General features: G+C 39.4%; 1 protein-coding gene across 2 annotated transcripts in view; it reads left to right on the top strand.

Annotated features, from left to right (window-relative positions):
* FOCAD (focadhesin) overlaps positions 1-19,338 on the top strand; it is a 323,158-nt gene that overhangs the window by 229,828 nt on the left and 73,992 nt on the right. For both annotated transcript variants that reach the window (XM_055131110.1, XM_055131118.1), the window contains exons 22-24: positions 6,541-6,633; positions 14,322-14,410; positions 19,124-19,168. In XM_055131110.1, the coding sequence (XP_054987085.1) occupies positions 6,541-6,633; positions 14,322-14,410; positions 19,124-19,168 (227 nt within the window). The remainder of the gene's footprint in view (positions 1-6,540; positions 6,634-14,321; positions 14,411-19,123; positions 19,169-19,338) is intronic.

The following is a 19,338-nucleotide window of genomic DNA, read 5'->3' as shown; positions in this document are numbered from 1 at the left end:
CCTGAGCACAAAAACAAAACAGCAAAACAAAAAAACCTTAGTTCCATCCTCCTACAAATCCTCCCTGCTCCTTTATAGTCAGTCCATCCCCCTGTGCCATCCTTTAATAACCACTAATCCCTTTTATGTTACACTATTAAAACTGTATTTTAAAGCGCCCTCAGGACCATCATGAAGTAGCGTTAAATGATCCAGAGGGCTGAGCAGCAAGCCCCCAGCTGCCACCCTCACTTCAGGAGGCCTAGGTCTGCTTCTCTGTTGTCTATATTGGTATTTGTTTAAAATTTGGAATGGGGTGGGAAGTGAGAGTGCTTCATATGCTGTTGCTCCCTCTCTGAGCTCTCATTCTCTCTCATCTGGATTGCGGCAGAAGCTGTTCTGGAGACTGTGTTGTCTTCATTTTTTTTTCCCAGATTATCTATTTTTAACACAGCGGTCAGCATGATCCTTTTACAGTAGAGTAGATAATGTCATTCTTCTCAGAACCTTAAAATGATTCACCCATTAGTAAGCATGGAAGCAAGTCCTGACAAGGGCCTTAGAAAACTCTGCTTCTCCAGTTACCTTCAATTCCCCAGACTTCTGGTTCACTTCCTCTTTGCTACTGCATTAGTGTGAGTTACACTCTCCTTTCTGTTACTCCAACAGGTTAGCTATGTGCTTGCTCATCCTAGGACCCTTACCGTTCTTTTCTTTTTTCCCTTTATTTAAAATTTACATAACAAAAGTGATCATTTTAACGTTTAAGATGTACTATGACTCAATTTAGTTCAGTAGATTCACAATGTGCAATTCTACTAATTCCAAAACATTTTGTCATCCACAAATAAAACCATATGTGGATTAAATAATTGTTCCTCTTTCCCTCAGTCCCTTCTTCCTCTCCTCTCCCTCTTTTCCATCCCAACAGTTGAAAACTTGCTTGCTTTTTCAGTGCATTTACTTCTTCTGGCTATTTCCTATCAATTGAATCATAATATGTAATATATCTTGTAGTGGTTTCATGGTCACTGACACTGTAGTAGGCATTATTACCTTGTTCCTTTATATAACTGAGAAATACTGCATTGTGATTATATTCCAGTTTTTTTTAATTCATTTATTCATCCAAGAACATTGGAATTCTTTTCCTACCTATTGTGAACGCACTGCTATAAACATTTGTCTACATTTCTTTGGTGTACATATGTTGCAGTGGAAGAGTTAGGTCATGGGGAAATTCTATATTTAACTTTTTGAGGAAAATATGTTTTCCATAGTAACGAATCTATTTTTCGTTCTTACCAATGCTTACCTTGGTTTTTATATCTTTATTTTTTAACTTATATTTTACTGTCTCGGTACAAGAATACCCATAACTCTTTTAACCCTTTAACCTATTCCTGTGTGTTCTCTGTTTCACACATGAGGATATTGTTTCATTCTACTTGCTACCTTACAGTAGAAATTCCTACTATTCCCTAAATTGTAACACCAAAATCCATCTCAAAATCCTTCAGATATACCTGTATTGCAAGGATAAAAGTAGTTAGTTATAAAAAAGGTGCATTTTACATAATCCTTGAATCTTAGTGTACAGTGGTTGAAAACCCAGATATAACATCTGCTAAAGAAAAGTTTTTTAATATCTTGAGTTGAAATTATTTTGTTGATTGAGTTTCTACCAGAAGCTTCTCTCAAGTTGAACAAATTATGTATAATTTTCATACTTTAAAATTGCTAACTGTATTTTTTCAACCTAGCCACACTAACCTATTTGGGTGGTACCATATTAAATTGGAATAGCATCCTAGAATGGGCTTTTGTTAAAAAATAGTCAAGGAATTCTTTTTTGCTTGTAACACAAATGGAGTGTGAAGTCATAACTATCTTCAAGCTGTTTTTTAAGTCTCTCTTCAGTCTGGGAAGGAGCAAAGGAGTACATTTTTGTAGAGACTTATTTACGGCTAACTCCATAAGACCATAAATAATCTCATAAATTATGAGGCATTTGGGATGAGTGTAGGTTTGGGTGTCCAGCTATAGAATGACACCAAGATCATATGTGTTTGGAGCACCAAGAGGGGTTAACTTTAGTCTCTAGTTTATAAACCCTCTATTAATTAGGTTGTCTGACTTCCTTAGATGCTCAGTATTTGACTTACTTATTTTCTTGTGGACTGGAGTGATAGCACAGCAGGTAAGGCGTTTGCCTTGCACGCAGCCGACCCAGGTTCAATTTGTCTGTCCCTCTCGGAAAGCCTGGCAAGCTACCGAGAGTATCCTGCCCGCATGGCAGAGCCTGGCAAGCTACTCGTGGCATATTTGATATGCCAAAAACAGCAACAACAAGTCTCACAATGGAGACATTACTTGTGCCCGCTGGAGCAAATCGATGAACAATGGGACGACACTGCTACAGTGCTATTTTTTTATATATTACCACCTCATCCCCACCCCCAGCTATCCTTTTCTCTTTTAAACTTAGATTAAAGAAGCATTTATTAAGACCAATGTCTTGCAAAAAAAAATCAGTGTTCTTTTAAAAATATTTTACATTTAAATTAATTTTTAATTAAATCACCATGAGATATACAGTTACAACGTTGTTTACTATTGAGTTTCAGTTGTACAATATTCCAACATCATCCCTTCATCAGTGTACATTTCCAAACACCATTGTCCCTAGTTTCCCTCCACCCACCCCCACAGCCTGCCTCTATGGCACTTTCAGCACTCAGTTTGTGTCCAAAGTGATTATTTCCCTCCTCTGTCCTAATTGCACTCACCTTTCCACTTGGTGGCAAGCTTCCTACTATGGACCCAGTCCTCCTGGCTCTTGTCTTTGGGTATTACTCACACAGTTTTGTTTTATATCATGCAAATGAATGTAACCTTTCTATGTTTGTCCCTCTCCCTCGGACTCATTCCACTCAGCATGATACTCTCGATGTCCATCTGTGTATAAGAAAATTTCATGATTTCATTTTTCCTAATAGCTGCATAGTATCTCATTGTGCAGATGTACCATAGTTTCTTTATCTGCTCATCTGTTCTCAGGCGCTTGGGTTGTTTCCAGATTCTGACTAATGTGAATAGTGCTGCAATGAACATAGAAACAGGCAGATGGCTTTTCTGCATTGTGTTTTTTGGCCACTAGGGTATATTCACAGGAACATTATTGCTGGGTCCTGTGGAAGCTCAATTTCTAGTATTTTGAGGAATGTTCATATTGTTTTCCAGAAAGGCTGGACCAATCAGCATTCCTACCAGCAGTGAATGAGAGTCCTTTTCTCTTCTCATCTGCACCAGCACTGGTTGTTCTTTTTGATGTGTGCCAGTTTCTGTGGCATGAGATGATATCTCATTGTCATTCTGATTTGCATCTCCTGATCAAGAAAAAAAAAGATAATTAGTGCTCTGTGCTCTGTATTAATTATAATTTTTTTCTTTCTTTTAGCCAGTTTGAGGCAATGAGTATTCTCAGTAGTGCAGTAGTATCCATGGATTACTTGGCTGGAAAACATACTATTTTGAGTTTCTGAAATAAGAGATAAAAGTTTTGCTGTAGTATAGTGTTATAGTTTCTGTTACATCCACAGGTTTCACAGTATGACTTAGAGATTATTCATATCTTTTATGAAAGGGGAACAGAATTGATAGGAAAAATACTTATTTTATTATGAACATTTTGGAATCAGAGAGCAAAGTGAAAAAATTGACTAGTTCCCCCTCAGCTGTAGGAGAGGACTGTGGAATCGTCAGCTTCCTGGAAAAGAAGGAGAGAGGAAGGAACTGGTGGGCCCATTCTTTCAAGAATTTTTGTTGGCATTTTAACAAGTTTCTCCCACCCGATGCCCACCAGCCTACTCAGTAGAGTGAATACTTAATCATGAAAAGAAAAACGAACTGTCTTATGTTGGTTTTTTTTTTTTAAAGATCATTTTGGTACCATTATATCTTTTTCATGCTATTTGAATAATGGACTTTAAAACGAGCTAGTGAGATGAGATGTTAATCAGAATTTATCTGTTTATTCCCGTAGATTTTTTTCTTAATTTGGCCTGATAGTGTGGCCTTATACATAATAAGTGTACCCACTTTCTACTCTCTCATGTGAAAGCTCTCTGCAGACACAGATGAGTTGATAATCCTCAAATCCTCCCATAGTGCTTTGCGCATGGCAGGCTCACACTAGAGTGGGTTCTGCGTATGTTGGAGTTACAGAAAAGACAAAGGTCATGAGAGCCAGTGCTGTTCAGAGAGGCTGGTTATTTCCTATCTTAAAACACGAGAGAAGAATACTTCTTAAAATATGGCAAAATCAGTTCTGATGTAATTACTTAGAAATTTGTCTTTTTTGTTTATCAGTTTTTATTTTATTTTGTCTTCCCTTTTTGTCTGTAGAACACAGACGCAAGTGTTTTTTTATTTTATTTTTATAAAGTTGTTCACAATGATTTATTACATTCAATATTCCAACACCAATCCCACCACCATTACACCTTTCCACCACCAGTTTTTCCAATTTTCCCAACCAGCAGCCAGGCCTGCCCCAATAGTAGGCCCTAAAAAATTTATTTTGTATTGCTTATGGATTAATTCACTAAAAATGATCAAAAAAGGTTTTTTTAGGGCTGGAGCAATAGCACATCGGGTAGGGCGTTTGCCTTGCACGCGGCCAACCCGGGTTCGATTCCCAGCATCCCATATGGTCCCCTGAGTACCGCCAGGAGTGATTCCTGAGTGCAGAGCCAGGAGTAACCCCTGTGCATTGCCAGGTGTGACCCCCCCCCAAACAAAAAAAAGCAAAAAAGGTTTTTTTAGAAGTGTGTGAAGATTGTTGTAGCTCACCCTGGAGCTATTAAACCCTCATATAAGAGATTCCTAACATGTTAAGGGTTAAACCTTGTATGTTAATCTTTTCTTAATCAAGATTGGTTGCCTTCTGCTTTACATTCCATCAAATTTGGTGTGCTACTCCTGGCACATTAGTGGTGTAGAGTATGAGATGTCGCTCCAGGAATTCTAAAATTTTGAATGGGGTGATATAAGTGGAGTTAAATTTAAATTTTAGTTTTTTAATTTATTTTTAATTTATTATAATTTTAAATTTTTTTATTTTTTAATTGAGTCATGAGATACATAGTTACAAAGCTGTTCATGTTCAGGTTTCAGTCATATAATGATCCAACACCCATCCCTCCACCAGTGTCCATTTCCCACCACCATTGACCCCAATTTCTCTTCCACCATACCCTAACTCCCACCCATCCAACTTACTGTGTTTGTTTCTCTGCCTACTTCCAGCTCACAGTTCCTATCCAGAGTGATCATTTCCAGCTGTCTTTGTCATGAGGGTCCCTTCTTTATGGACTTAAATTTTGAGTAGATGGTGACTTTGGAGTCCAGAAGCATCTCTGTGGCTCGTTGATCTCTTTTAAGATTTATTTATGAGTCTCTGGATCATGGCTGGTTAATGAACTTATATGGCGCCAGAGGCAGCCAGGCTCCGGGAACAGAGGGCTGGGGGAAGTTTGCCCATTCCCTTACTCCTTGAGAGCCTGGAGATTTTGGTCACAAAACCCACATACCTGAGTTTTTCAACATATTCATTCTTGGATGAGGCTCATCCCAGCCTGTGGAGTTTGGCTGTGGGCATGGCAGCAATTGGCTTCTGGAGGCTTTCAAGTGCCAGGGCTCTGTTTAGGAGGATGAAGAGTTGACCCACTCCCCTCCGATGTGCACCGGATATGAGAATCAGCCTGGCGTGGGGACAGACTCAAGTTTTAGCTGTTTGAGTTTAGATGAGATGAGTTACAGGAAACATGAAATGTGATGCACTGTGACTGTTTTTCTTGACTGATCTTTCTTTAACAGAAGCAGACCTCAGGAAGATTTGTTGCAAGATAGCCGTATACTAATAGGTAGAAAAAAAATGACTATGAGAACCAGATGTTTTGTCTGGGCCACTCTTCAGAAACAGGGTTTCAGTGTTGGCATATATCATTTTTCTCTTGTTTACCCACATTGATTAAAGGGCATTTATCTCGTGGTACGCACAATTGCTGTGTGCAGTGCTTGTTTGCATCCTTTTGCCGCTGTGGTTTCTACACAACATGGCATTTCTGTTGGCAATTTAAGTTTATTACTTTAGAAATTGTCATATTGGAGATCCAGGATGTGAGCAATATTTATTTTTATTTAAAATTACTAGGGGGATTTGTTAGACAAAGCCTAGTTTCCTAACACTGGCTAGAAGTTTTGAAGAGTTTCCCCCTCATTTTCAAGGACACATTTGCATTACACATACATCTTAACTGCTTATTATTGTAGCATTTTATTTGCTTTAGTTTAGAAAATTCCAGGCTTATTTGGTCTCTGCAGGATTCTAAACTCTTCTCCTTTGAAAAAGTCTAAAAGATCTTATTTGTAGTTGTGATCCTACACCAGTTTGGTTTGTTTGAGAACCCCGTCTTAAATAAAGGGAAAGAAAGAATTGCTCTAGTTTTCCTTTGATTGTTTTAATGACTGACATTGTGAATGTTCTCCCCCCGCCAGGTTCACATCCAGCTTCTGGAGTGGCACCGCGCAGTGTTTCTGCCCCAGGCTTGGCTGGCCTACATGACTCGGGCTTATCATGCCGTTTTACAGGTAACAAACCACAGGAGGGTTTGCATTCGGGGTGGGGCTTCTTATGGCAGATTTTACTGTAAATCTGCATTTCTCATAAAAGTGCTTAGGAAAACAGCGCTATCACAACAGCAATGGTGATTTTTTTCCCCCTCATAAATGAATGTGAAACAAGGGCCAAAGAGATAGAACAGTGGGTTGGGTCCTTGCCTCGCACGCAGCTGACCCAGGTTAGGTCCCCAGCACCACACATGGTTCTTTGAGTCCCACCAGGAATAATCTTTGAGTGCAGAGCCAGTACTAAGCACTGAGCTCTATCCTGTGGCCCAAATCATTCCCCTCCAAAAAAAGAAGTGAAGCATATAAATAATAACAAATGTTGGTGTTCCCTAAATCTGTCTTGTCCAGAGTTCCCTTTTTAAGGCTGCTCTCTAACATTCTGCTGGACATCTCCCAGTTGGCCCGTGTCTCTGAGTCTCGACAGGAGCCCAGTCCAGACTGAACTCGTCCGCCTGGATTTCTGTGCCTCCTCATTGCTGGCCTTGCTTCCACCGTTGGCCTTATCTCCTAACCCTTCACCTGAGTTTTATGTTTCAGCTTTGCTAAATTTCTTCGCGTTCCCAAATTCAGCGTCTTTTCCCTATCTGCTACAGACTCTGCCATTCTCTCTTTGTCTATCTGACTTGTGCTTCTTCACCAGAGGCTTTTTTTTTTTAACTGAGAAGACAACCCTGTGCCCACTCTCAGCCCCACTGAGCCACAATTCCCTCTTACTTGCCACCATCAACCCTGAACCACCCTTGTGAAAACGATTTCACCTCAGTTTTTTGTCCAAGTAGTGACGGTTGTTATTACTTCCTGCAGGCTCAGAGCTGTGTTTTCTTCCCTATTGTCAGTCTAAAACCTAGACCTGTCGTATCAGCACAAAGCTTCTCACAGCATAACTGAATTGTACTCCTTTCATTATTGCCCCAGCTGATCATGTTTCCATGGAGTATCAGGAAGTATGATACTATCATTAAAGGGAACAGCTGCACTAAGAAAGCGGGGAGGGGTCAAGAAGGGAAGGGGAGAACTGCCTGAGCACATAGGCTTTGATATTCTCACCTGAAAACCTTGCACTAATGGACCTTATTGACCCTAGTTTAAATAAAGTACTGAGGGATCTTCCGAGATGCCGTCTGCTTAGAACTGAGTAGGGCGCAGGATGCCCTGGTCCCTCCAACTGCCAGGTGATGGCGATGCAGCAAGTCAGTGACACTGGGCACAGTGATTAGAGCAGTATTTCTCAGCGTATTTCCAACTGTGGTTCCCTCCAACCTTATCTCCCCACTCCAGCCCCGCCCCCCGCCCCAACTCCCCCAGCACCCTGACAGTTGGCTCCCCAGTCTTGCTCTCCCATTCATGTGATTTTCTTTTTTTTTTATTTTAGTTTCATTATCATTTTATAAAGTAACTCAATATTTGATGACATTTAATATTCGAGAACCAATCTGAGCTCCAGTTCGAGCACCACAAATATGGTGGTGGGAAGATACCACCATTGTATCTTCCCATCACCATATTTTGATATTTCCATCCAGAACCCCAACCCCTGCCCCCAAAGCAGAACCAAAATAATTTATTCTGTATTGTTATGAATAAAGGCTGAAAATGTTCCCAAAAAACTTTTCTTAGAGGAGAGTGTGTGAACATTGTTGTATTTCACCCAGAGGCCATTAAGCCCTAGAGATTATTAATATGTTGTTCAGGGTTGAGCCTTGTGTGCCTTTTCACCCGTGGCCCCCTTGAAATCTCCCGGCCGCAGACAGCAGGGGCTCCCATTGGAGAAGTTCCGTTTCAGGCAGTTCCCGGAACTACACAGGAATTGGCATTTTTTTAAACCTTCCCTTGGAACCATTGTTTTCTCGGGCTCAGTTGACACATGTTTTCTTCCTCAACAATTATCGTGGGGTTCCGTGTGTCTTAAATAGATGTATAAATGAATTACTCATATACACCCCAGACCAATTATAGCTTTTATTCAACAAGAGTGAGAAACCCTCCTGCACTTTTCTCACATTCATTTTTCTCTCCTCTTTCACGGTGTTTTCCTTTACCAAACATTAGCTCAGCGTTTTACTGGCCAGCGCCTGGCCTAGGTGTGGAGTACAAAGGGCATGAGGTGCCCCCTTCCTATAGTGAGCCCCCAACTGTGCAGGAGCCAGCACGGTCGAGAGCAAATCCGGTGAAACATCTTTGATGCTTTTAGTAGACAATGTACAGAGTAGCCCAGTCACCTGGAGAAGGCAAGAACTCTCATCCTGAGAAATGAACTGAGAATTCTCTTTGACTCTTAGCATAAAGAAGGCTGAAGGGAACAGGATTATAGTAACTTATGTAGATGACTTGCAATTGATTTTTAAAAATAGCTCTGCGGTTGGTTTTTACAATGAGCGCTGCTGTTTAGTGAATAACAAGTGCATGTCCAACACTTAACATGTATTATTTTAATTAGTCTTTAAAGAAACCCTTGAAGTCGGTGCTGTTAGCCCCATGAATAATGGGATTATAGATGGGGAAGCAGAGTTGGCTAGGGAAATAAAACAAAACAAAAAGCAAAACCCAATAATCAGTGAAGGAAAAGAACTAAAACTTCACTTGGATTTGTCTGACTTCTGAGCCTCAAGCCTTTTCCACTGTGCCATGCATTTCTCCTAAAACTATTATTCATTTTAACAGCAAATAATTTGAATTGGTTTAATATTTTGAAGGACAGATCAAGTTATGAAAAGCCAGCTGAGTATTGTGAATAATGTAGGCCAACTGTTCAGCCTTTTCTACTGTTTAGGTGATAATATGTATCTTTGTTTACTTATTTAAAATCTTCTATTTTAAATTTTGAGAAATCCAGTTCCATTGGGAATTGGTGATTTTAAAGTTCAATGTATGGACTGTAAGATTTTCAGTGTTACTTGTGAGGCACTGCCTTAAAGTTATCACAATTATTCAAAATATCCACTGATTATTTGATTGTTTACAAGCTTTTCAAAATGAATCCACACACTTAAATAGAATTTTCGGTATCTTTAGTGGCTAAGCAGCCCCCAGACTCCTTGCCTGTACAAGGAATTCCCATGCTGGAGAATGCTTCCTCTGTATAGGACTTGTTATTACGTCCCTCTAGTGCCAGACATACTTCATAGTATTAAACCAGAGGATAATTTAAAGGAGCCATGTCTTATTTAATTAAGCCTTGGAGATACGCTAAGAGGCACATTTTACTTTATTTCTAGAGTCTGATTATGATGTAAATATGTTTGAGATCAGAATACTACTCGCGGTTTTCCTTAGGTGTCTGCTTCCAACCTTATCTAATTTTCCCACAAGAACGTGGATTTTGAATTATAGGCATACCAAAGTGGTTAACCTTCAGGGATATTTATATTTTCCCTGGTAAAAAAAATTTTTTTAAGCCTTGCAGAAACATGGTGATTGACAGTTCAGAGTTCATTTTGGTAAAGTTGCTTCTACAGTCATCTTGTTGCCCTGTGGGATGCAGAAACATTGAAGGTCTGCAGCTTTTTGTGTGAAGGGCTCATTGGAATCGTAAATATTACCTCAAACAACAGCGAATTAAAGCAGGTTGATTGTAGACAATTATTTCCAAAGTTGATCAGCTACGTAAAAAAAATAACATGAAATCAAAAGCAGCTCAGAAATTGTAGCCCCTAATAAATTACTCTGACTGCTTGTAAGTGTATTTCTATTGCATTTTTTTTATTATTATGCAGAGTTGGAGCTAGATGAACTTGCCCACAGTAATTGGCAAGCTCTTGGTTATATAGACTGAATTTTGGTTTTGTGTTTTAAGTAAGAGGGATAGTATACGGGACACTAATTAGGACCCTAAGGCAATCCAGAAATCTCTATTGAGGTGGTTGTTTCAGCCCATATTCATTCTTTTCTCTGCCAAACGATGTTTTCATTGCTTTATTGACAAGTCTGTTAAAAAGAAACAGAGGTGATGGTGTTAACGGCTTCTGGATCTCTCTTTTACCTTTAGGTAGAGAATTAGAAGCAAAGCAGATCCTTAAAAGCATCTCCTAACATGGACTTGGTGGGAGAGATCAGGGAGACATAACAGAAGAGGAAACAATGGAAGAGCCTCTGAGAAAATAGAAAAAAAGAAAGAAAAGTTAAAACTTACTGACAAAAAAATAATTGATCATGGCTATAGGAGAAATTGGAATTGCAAGCCTTCTCAAGAGGCTACACATGTATTAGCTTTTGCGTGTTTATTTCTTAAACAGATTTTAACTTTTTTATTTTTCAGTTTCTGTTAATTTGAGATAGGCATTATAGAAAGTAAATAGTTGAGGAGTAAAGGACCAGAATTTAAGATGCATAACTAATAGAGGCGATAAAGTTAATTTTATTTGCAAACTCTCCTGGGAAGCCATTATCAATTTTAAATAGTATCAATAACTTAATAGTTTAATCATCTCTGATCTCATCTTCACAAGACAGAAAGGAAAATAAAGGGTCAGAATTTTTTCTTAGAAAGCATGGAACTGTGGGTTCATGTTACTGAAGTTAACAGAAACCATGAAAGCTGAAAATAGAAGCTTATCAAATCTGAGTGCTTCAGATCTCAGAGTGTCTGAACCAGTTAGGCATGGACACTTCTCAGTATGTTCAGAAAAGTTGTGCTGTATATAAGGACTCCTCAGATTGTTAAAGCAGTCCCTGCCTTTACTAAGCTCACAAGCTAGTAGCAGAGTATCTGAGGTAAATATTAGAACATACAGCTCTGTACTCGAGATACTGCATTTGGAAAAATCTTTGATTTTAGAAGAGTATGCATATTAGGGGCTGGAGTGATAGTACAGCAGCAGGTGAGGTGCTTGCCTTGGTTGCACCCAACCAGGTTTGATCCCCAGCCCCTGAGCATTGCCAGGAGTGACCCCTGATAAAAAAATAAACAAAAAAGAAAAAGGGGGAAAAAAGGAATAGTATGTATATTAAAACATTAGTGAATTATTATTTCATAAGGAGATAATGAAGGGAAGTGAGTTTATTGTTGTTATTGACATCAAACCTGATAATGATAACTGCTTTTTGGTAAGTAGATATGGGGGGGCATACCCCAAAATGGCAGGATGCAGGATGAGGGTGGAGAAGAGGTTTGAACCAACACCTGGCACTATTCAGTCCTTAGTCCTGGTAGGCTCTCTGGTTAAGAGACCGCTCCTGATGAGCTCACAGAGCCAGATGCAGGGTCATGAAACAAAATGGGACCAGCTGTGTTCCAGACCAGCTCTTTAACCCCTGTACTTTCTCGCCAGCCCTTTCAATAGATATCTTTTTACATTATTTATGATTGTGCTATTATACCATGAGGTAATTGTTAACTGCATTTTATAAAGAAGGAAACTGAAGCTAAGAGAAGTAATTTGCCCATATTTGCACAGCAAATAAGCATAAATGGAATACATTAAAGCAGTCTAGCTCCAGCGCCCTTATTCTTTTTGTATTGTTTTGTTTTGTTTTGTTTTGTTTTGTTTCTGCACTGTGCACACCTCGTGGTGCTCAGGGATCACTCCTGGTCAGGGAACCACATGGGGTTCTGGGATCAAACCCAGGTTGACTGACTGCATACAAGACAAGCACCTTACGTGCTGATTATCAGCCCTCAGAACCTCATTTAATCCCTCAAGTTACGTTACTTCTCTCTCTCAGATGTGGGCACATACTCTTTTTCCTCCTGTGGAACAAAAGGATTCATCTATATTTATTTTAGTTTTTTGTTTGTTTGTTTATCTCTTCATAAAACATTTTATTTAGGTACTGTGATTTACGTAATTCAGACACCACACCCACCACCAGAGAGATCCCATTTCCCTCCAGCAGTGTCCCAGGGACCCTGACCCTATCCCACCCTAACCTCCCCCCCCAACCATGTAAGCTCAGTTCTCTAGATAAAATCTGCAGTTCTGATGACTTTTTTAAAAATTATTGATTTTGGGATCACACCCAGGGATTTCTCCTGGCCCTGTACTCTATTTCTTTTATCTACAGGAACATGCTTTTCTTTTCTTCTTAGTCAATTAAAATGTGTGTGTATGTACAGAAAATTAGGTACAAAGAGTAAATTTAAGTTTGAAGAGATGCTTAATGCTGTTTGTAAACAGTAAATTTAAAATTATCATCAATCATGAGCGGGCCAGTGCAGTAGGACAGCAGGTAGGGCAATTGTCTTGCTCACTGCTGACCCTGGTTAGCAGGTTCCATCCCAGACATCCCATTTGGTTTCCTGAGCACCGCCGGGAATAATTCCTGATGACAACAGAGCCAGGTGTAACTCCTGAGCAGCATCGCTGGGTGTGACACACCCTCCCTCCAAAAAAGAAAAGCACAGGGACTGGAGTGATAGCACAGCGGGTAGGGCATTTGCCTTGCACTTGGTCGACCCGGGTTCGATTCCCAGCATCCCATATGGTCCCCTGAGCACCGCCAGGAGTAATTCCGGAGTGCAGAGCAAGGAGTAACTCCTGTGCATTGCCAGGTGTGACCCAAAAAGCAAAAAAAAAAAAAAAAAAAAAAAAAAAAGAAAGAAAAGAAAAGCACATGATAAGCATAATTTCACATGAGCCAGAATAGTAAAAATTAAAAGCCTAGCAATTGCAAATTTCCTGGGGAATATGGAATAACTAGAATTTATATTACTATAAGTAAGAATGTAAACTGTGCAACCTCTTCAGAAAAAATGGTTTGGTGATAGTAATTCAATATAATGGCTTGGTGTTAGTAATTCAGTATATATCATGAGTTTTGTATAATTTAGGATTCATCAATAAACCAGTATTTTAACCACATTAAAATAATGTGATTGGTGATGAAGTAGAAAGAAAATATCTGAGGATTATTTCACATTCAAAATAATCCTAAGTGTGAGAAAATAAAAAGATAATAAATATTTAAAGGTGTTGCTGTTAGAGAGATGCTAATTTTTACCATATAGTAGAAGCTAAAAATTATCTCTTTATTTTTTTTGGCAAGTTCACATGAAAAGGAGAAATGTTAACATGTTTCTCTTTGTGTTTCATATTTTTTGCCTAGCCATTTTCTATCATTCTGTTATAATACTGATTGTCACTCTCCAGTCATGGTGAACTATCAGTTACAATGCTCAGCTGCAAGCACAGACAGAGCACTCCTCTCTAAGGGGTGTGGAGGGGAGGGGGGTGGGGGGGTGCACACCTGGCAGGGCTCAGGGCTCTGCGACCAGGGACCCCTCCTAGGTGTTTGAGGGACTGTGTGTGCTGCCAGGGATTAAACTGATTCTACTGTGTGCAAGCAAGGCAAGCGTCTTACTCTGGACTCTTCTCCCCTGTAGGGGACTGTTTTATTTTATTTTATTTTTTAATGGGACCTATGGAATTCACATCTGCTTTCAGTTTTCAGAGCCCCCAAAACAAAGTGCTCTGCAGTAAATTTTCCAAACAGAAAACTTCTCCAGGATATGCTTGTTTGGTGACTATTGAAATACTCGAGCCCTGTTGTAATTATCTCTCCTCACACATCCTCTTTCATAATCTGATATGCTATCAGGAACACTTAAGGTCAACTGGGAAAGCATACATCTATTATTTACATGTTTTACAAAGAAATTTAAGATAATTTCTGCCCTAGAGCGTGCCTGCTGATTGATGGTGTGTTTCTCACAGGGAAGAATAGGAGAACTGGAGTTGCAGTTGAAACATGGAAAAGAAGGACCCGAAGAGATTCAGCACAAAAAAAGCACAGCCTGGCTCTGGTGAGGAAATGGCTTCCTGCAGCGCATTCTTTATCATAAGAAATGAACTATGAAAAAGGAGGGACTGTTTAAATTTTTTTAATTCATTGAGATAACATGGGTTTATATGAGTATGAATGTCTCTGTTTTAGGGGTACAGTGTTATCACATTAGGATCATAGCAATCCTTTCTTTCTACCGCCACCACCTACACACGCACACCTACCTTAGTTCTGTTCCCAGAGTCTGTGTGTTTGTTTTCATTGAAAATTGTTTATTCCCTTTCTTTGTGTCTATATATACCATATGTGAGGGAGTTTGTCTGGCATTTGTCTTTCTCTTTCAGACATATTTTACTTAATGTGAGCCTCCCACCCTGTTCCATACTTGTGGTAGCAAAAGGCAAGACTTCATATATATATATATATATATATATATGACTGAGTAGTATTCGATTGTGTATATTTAAACCCAGTTTCTTTGTCTAACCATCTGTTATTTGGCACTGACGTTGTTTCCAGACAGTGGCTATTGTAACTAGCTCTACATTGAACGTAGTATGCCAACCTTAAAGGTCTTAATGTTTGGGATTTTAAATTTTAAGCCTGAGGTAAAAGACCAAGGATCTCATAGGAATATTTTCCACCCCCTTCCCAAATATAAGGAGAGATTTACTCACAAACTTTTAGTATTTCAGTCGTTTTCTAAAGCACTGTAAAAGTGGCTTGTTTTACCCCAAAAAGGATTATTTTACATGCTTGTGAGTGAAAAATTCTATTTTCCCTACTCAAACCTCACGTGCTTAAGTCACATTTAGTAAAGGAATACTTTTCACAGTCCTGTTCTCCCTCCCAAAGACATCTTCCTTATTAGGAGCAACTTTACCATATCACGGCTTTAATTTTTTTTGGCAGACACCCCCTAGTGAATTCCCAAAGTATTATCTATAAATGTATAAATGATGGCACATTAAAAGCAATTTAAACTGTTACATGGGTTGGGATGAATACCTTGTCAGATTAATGTTGCAGGAGCCTCATCTCAGTAAAGGGCCTGTGATCTAAATAGCTTTGCCTGAAGCCACAGGTTTCTTTCATCTAAAAATCTCCAAAGGTTTTTTTGAGTTGGATTTTTTTTTAATAACAATCGGTATATATATATTTGCTATTATCTTTTACATATAATTTTTACCTTCTGAAAATGGTAATTTCATGAAAGTAGTATATTTGTTATCCTCTTTAAAAGTCAGAGAAAGTAGGGGCCTTGAGATAATGAACTGCAGGGAGGGCACTTGCCTTGCACACAGTCAATCAGGGTTCTATCCCTAGCACCCCATGTGGTTCCCTGAGCTATGCCAGAAACAGTCCCATAGCACAGAGCAAAGAATAAGCCCTGAACACCATTGGTGTGGCCCAGAACCAACCCCCCGCTCCCCCACCTCACCCAAATAATTAACTGAAATACAAAAAGAGAAAATGAAGGATATGAGAGAAGACTGAAGTCAAGATTTTGACTTTAGTTAAAAATATGAAGTTCTGGGGCTGGAGCGATAGTACGGCGGGTAGGGCATTTGCCTTGCATGTGCCCAACCCAGTTTCAATCCCCGGCATCCCATATAGTCCCCCAGCACCACCAGGAGTAGTTTCTGAGTGCAGAACCAGGAGTAACCTCTGAGCATCGCTGGGTGTGACATAAAAAGCAAAATAAATAAAAATATGAAGTTCCCTTACTATACTGGGGCAAACGGTTCTATGTAGGATAAAATCATTCTTAGAACTTGCTAAGATTGAGAGACTAAATAAGAGAATAAATAAGTCTAAATAAGACGTCCAGTGGTGAAATCAAATAGATCTTAACTAGATATGCTTAGAATTTGGGTAGATCTGTGCTAGAAATAAACATCTGGTAACCATCAACATATTTTTGTAGGATTTGGGGGGTTTGGGTTTGGGAGTCAAATCCCCAAGTACACAGAAACTACTCCTAGCTCTGTACACAGAGGACCATGTGGTGACAGGGATAGAACCTGGGAGTCTGACATACTAAGCATCTTTCCTGCCCAATTTGCAGTCATAAATATTTACATCTGAAATATGACTGCATGTTGACTGTATTTAAAATCATAATGCTAGATAAGATCACCTAAGAAGTAAATAAGGATTAAAAGCCAGTTGACTGACCTTTGGGACATTTCAGTGTTTAGAAGTGAAGAAGGAGAAAGAAAATTAGTGGTGTGATGTAGGAAGATTAACAAAATAGAATGAAATCTTAAAAGCCAGGGGAAAGGAGCATAGGCTTGTGTCAAAGATTCTTGGAAACATGCTAGATCTGGAGACCAAGAATTAACATTAATGTTCGCCTCTTTAATGTCACTGGTGACCCAGTCAGGAGCTATTTTCATGGCCTTGTAAGGATAAAAGGCATATTATAGAATGATATAGATAGAATTGATGGAGATAACAGGGCATACCGAGTCTGACTACTGATTTAAAATGAGTTCTGATGTATGAGAAGTATTGAAATGAGGCAATAGCCCATGAACTTTTTCTTCTTTAAGTGGTAGATATAACACCTGGAATACAAGTAGAGATGGAAAAGTTAGTGGTGCCGAAGAGAGAAGGAAAGTGGTTAGAGAAAGAAACTATCCACAAGTGTAAGTAAGGGTTGAACCCACATGGAAGTACAAGCAGGTTCACCATCATCACTCATCACTGTCATCCTGTTTTTTCATCGATTTGCTCAAGCGGATGCCAGTAACGTCTCCATTCGTCCCTGTTGCGTGCTAGTGTAGCCCAATGACGTATTGGGGGCTCTTTCAGGATCAGGGGATGAGGACCATCGTTGTTACTGTTTTTGGCATATCAAGTATGCCACAGGTAGCTTGCCAAGCTCCGCCATGCAGGTGGGATACTCTTGGTAGCTTTCTGGGCTCTCTGAGAGGGACGGAGGCTTTTGGGGTGGCCCCTAATCGCCTTTACAGGTGTTCCCAGTCTACTGGATGTAAGCTGTTGGTCAACTGGCATATTATAATGATCTGCACACTGACAAACACGCACCTGAATGCATGTCTGAGCAGCACCTGGGACATCTGCGGCCTCAGGTTGATCTTGAGGTTGACAGAGTGCACCCAGAGGTTGTTGAGCAGCTGGCAGAGCAGGACCCTATCACGAAGGGTCTGTGCCAGGTCGAACACCTGTGCCGAGTCCCAGTCATCCGGTGGTTGGCAGACAGCACCCCACAGTGGATGAGCCACTATGTGCACTGCACACACAGGCAGGTTATCATTTGTAAATATTCAATACTAATAAATAATTGAATTACTGTTACTCTCTTTAGGCAGACTACTATCAGACAACATATTTTAAGATAAGTTGATTGACAAATGGAATATAAATACAATTTGTAACTACAAAAAGTTGGCTCATTCTCAGAGAATGCTGAATGGCTAAGATTTTATTATATTTCAGATATAAATATTTATGATTGCAAATTAAGCCTATGTTTGCAGTTTTTATACTATTTATAAAACTTTGACTCTCTGTAACTCAAGATAAAAATGTCTGATAGCTCTTTGAGATGTAAAATTGGCCCTTTGATTATTTTGTATCTCAAGACTCTAATATTTTTTAAAATGTATTCTTTAAACATTTGAATACTTTTCTTTAAGTTCACAAGAGTATTATTTTCTTTCAGCTTCAGTATAAATTTTATCATAGTATATACATACATAGTGATTCCTTCATTTCCTACAATTTGGAAATAGTTCATTGATGCTTTAGTGAGTTCTACAAAAAAAAGCAAAATTATCTTAGTTCAGGCTAGTAACAAAAATACCATAGGCCAGGTGGTTTAAATCAGTGGTTTTCAACACTGATCTGTGGACTGATACAGGTTCATAGATATAAAATATTGAAAGTTCCTAACTTAAAGAATAAAAACTTCTCAGGACTCTGGAGGCCAGAAGGCCAGGAATCAAGGACCAAAGTGACAGGAGATTTGGTGCTGATGAGGGCCCGTTTCCTGGTGGCAGATGCAATCTTTTTACATGGCAGAGGACAGAGAAAGCAAAAGCAAGTTCTCTGTTATTTTTCATATGGGCACTAATCTCAATCCCATAATTCCATGACTCCATTCCATGAACTCCTGAAGATGCCACCACCAACTACAGTACATTAAATCAGCAGAACAATTTTTTGAGGGAGCCAAATAGTGAGTTCACAACAGATGATTTTATAAATCAAACACGGTATGCTTACCACTCAGTTTAAGAGATGGCACCTGCATACCACTGCCCAAACACCCTTCACCTACTCCTCCTACTTCCTTCTTCAACTCTGCTAAGCCAAACAGTGAATAATGCTGCTTTCTCAGAATCAAAAGCCATAAGTACAGTTCTTTCATTCCACACTAAAATTCCCCATATAGAGTTTTCAGATCTGGAGTCATGGGCCAGAACCATAGCACATTGGGTAGGGCCCTTGCCTTGCATGTAGCCAACCTCAGTTTGATTCCCAGAACTGCATGTGGTCCCCTGAACCCTGCCAGGAGTGATCTCTGAGTTCAGAGCCAGGAATAACTCTTGAGCACTACCAGATTTGAGCTCCCTGCCACCCCTCCAAAACAAAAAAAAACTTGGAGTTATTGCCAAGAGGTTCTCATTAGCTGATGCTAAGCACAGTGATTGATTTCTTGCTCTAACTATACTCTCATACTTATTTCCCATCTTTATTGCAGGGTCCGGGACATGTTGACTGATGAGATCACTAAGGCAGCTGCAAAGTAAGATACATTTATTCTGTTACCAAAAGTTTTCTCTAAATTTTTTTCTCATGTACACAATTTCTTCATTGAAAGGAAATTTTTCCACAATTTTAAGGCTTGTAAGGGGCCTTAACCAAATTTTAACAAAAATTTAAACAAACATTTTTAATCTGTTGTGCATCCCCTAT

The sequence above is a fragment of the Sorex araneus genome, chromosome 1 (assembly GCF_027595985.1).
Source record: "Sorex araneus isolate mSorAra2 chromosome 1, mSorAra2.pri, whole genome shotgun sequence".
Lineage (NCBI taxonomy): Eukaryota > Metazoa > Chordata > Mammalia > Eulipotyphla > Soricidae > Sorex > Sorex araneus.
This window is presented reverse-complemented; position numbering and strand designations above follow the sequence as displayed.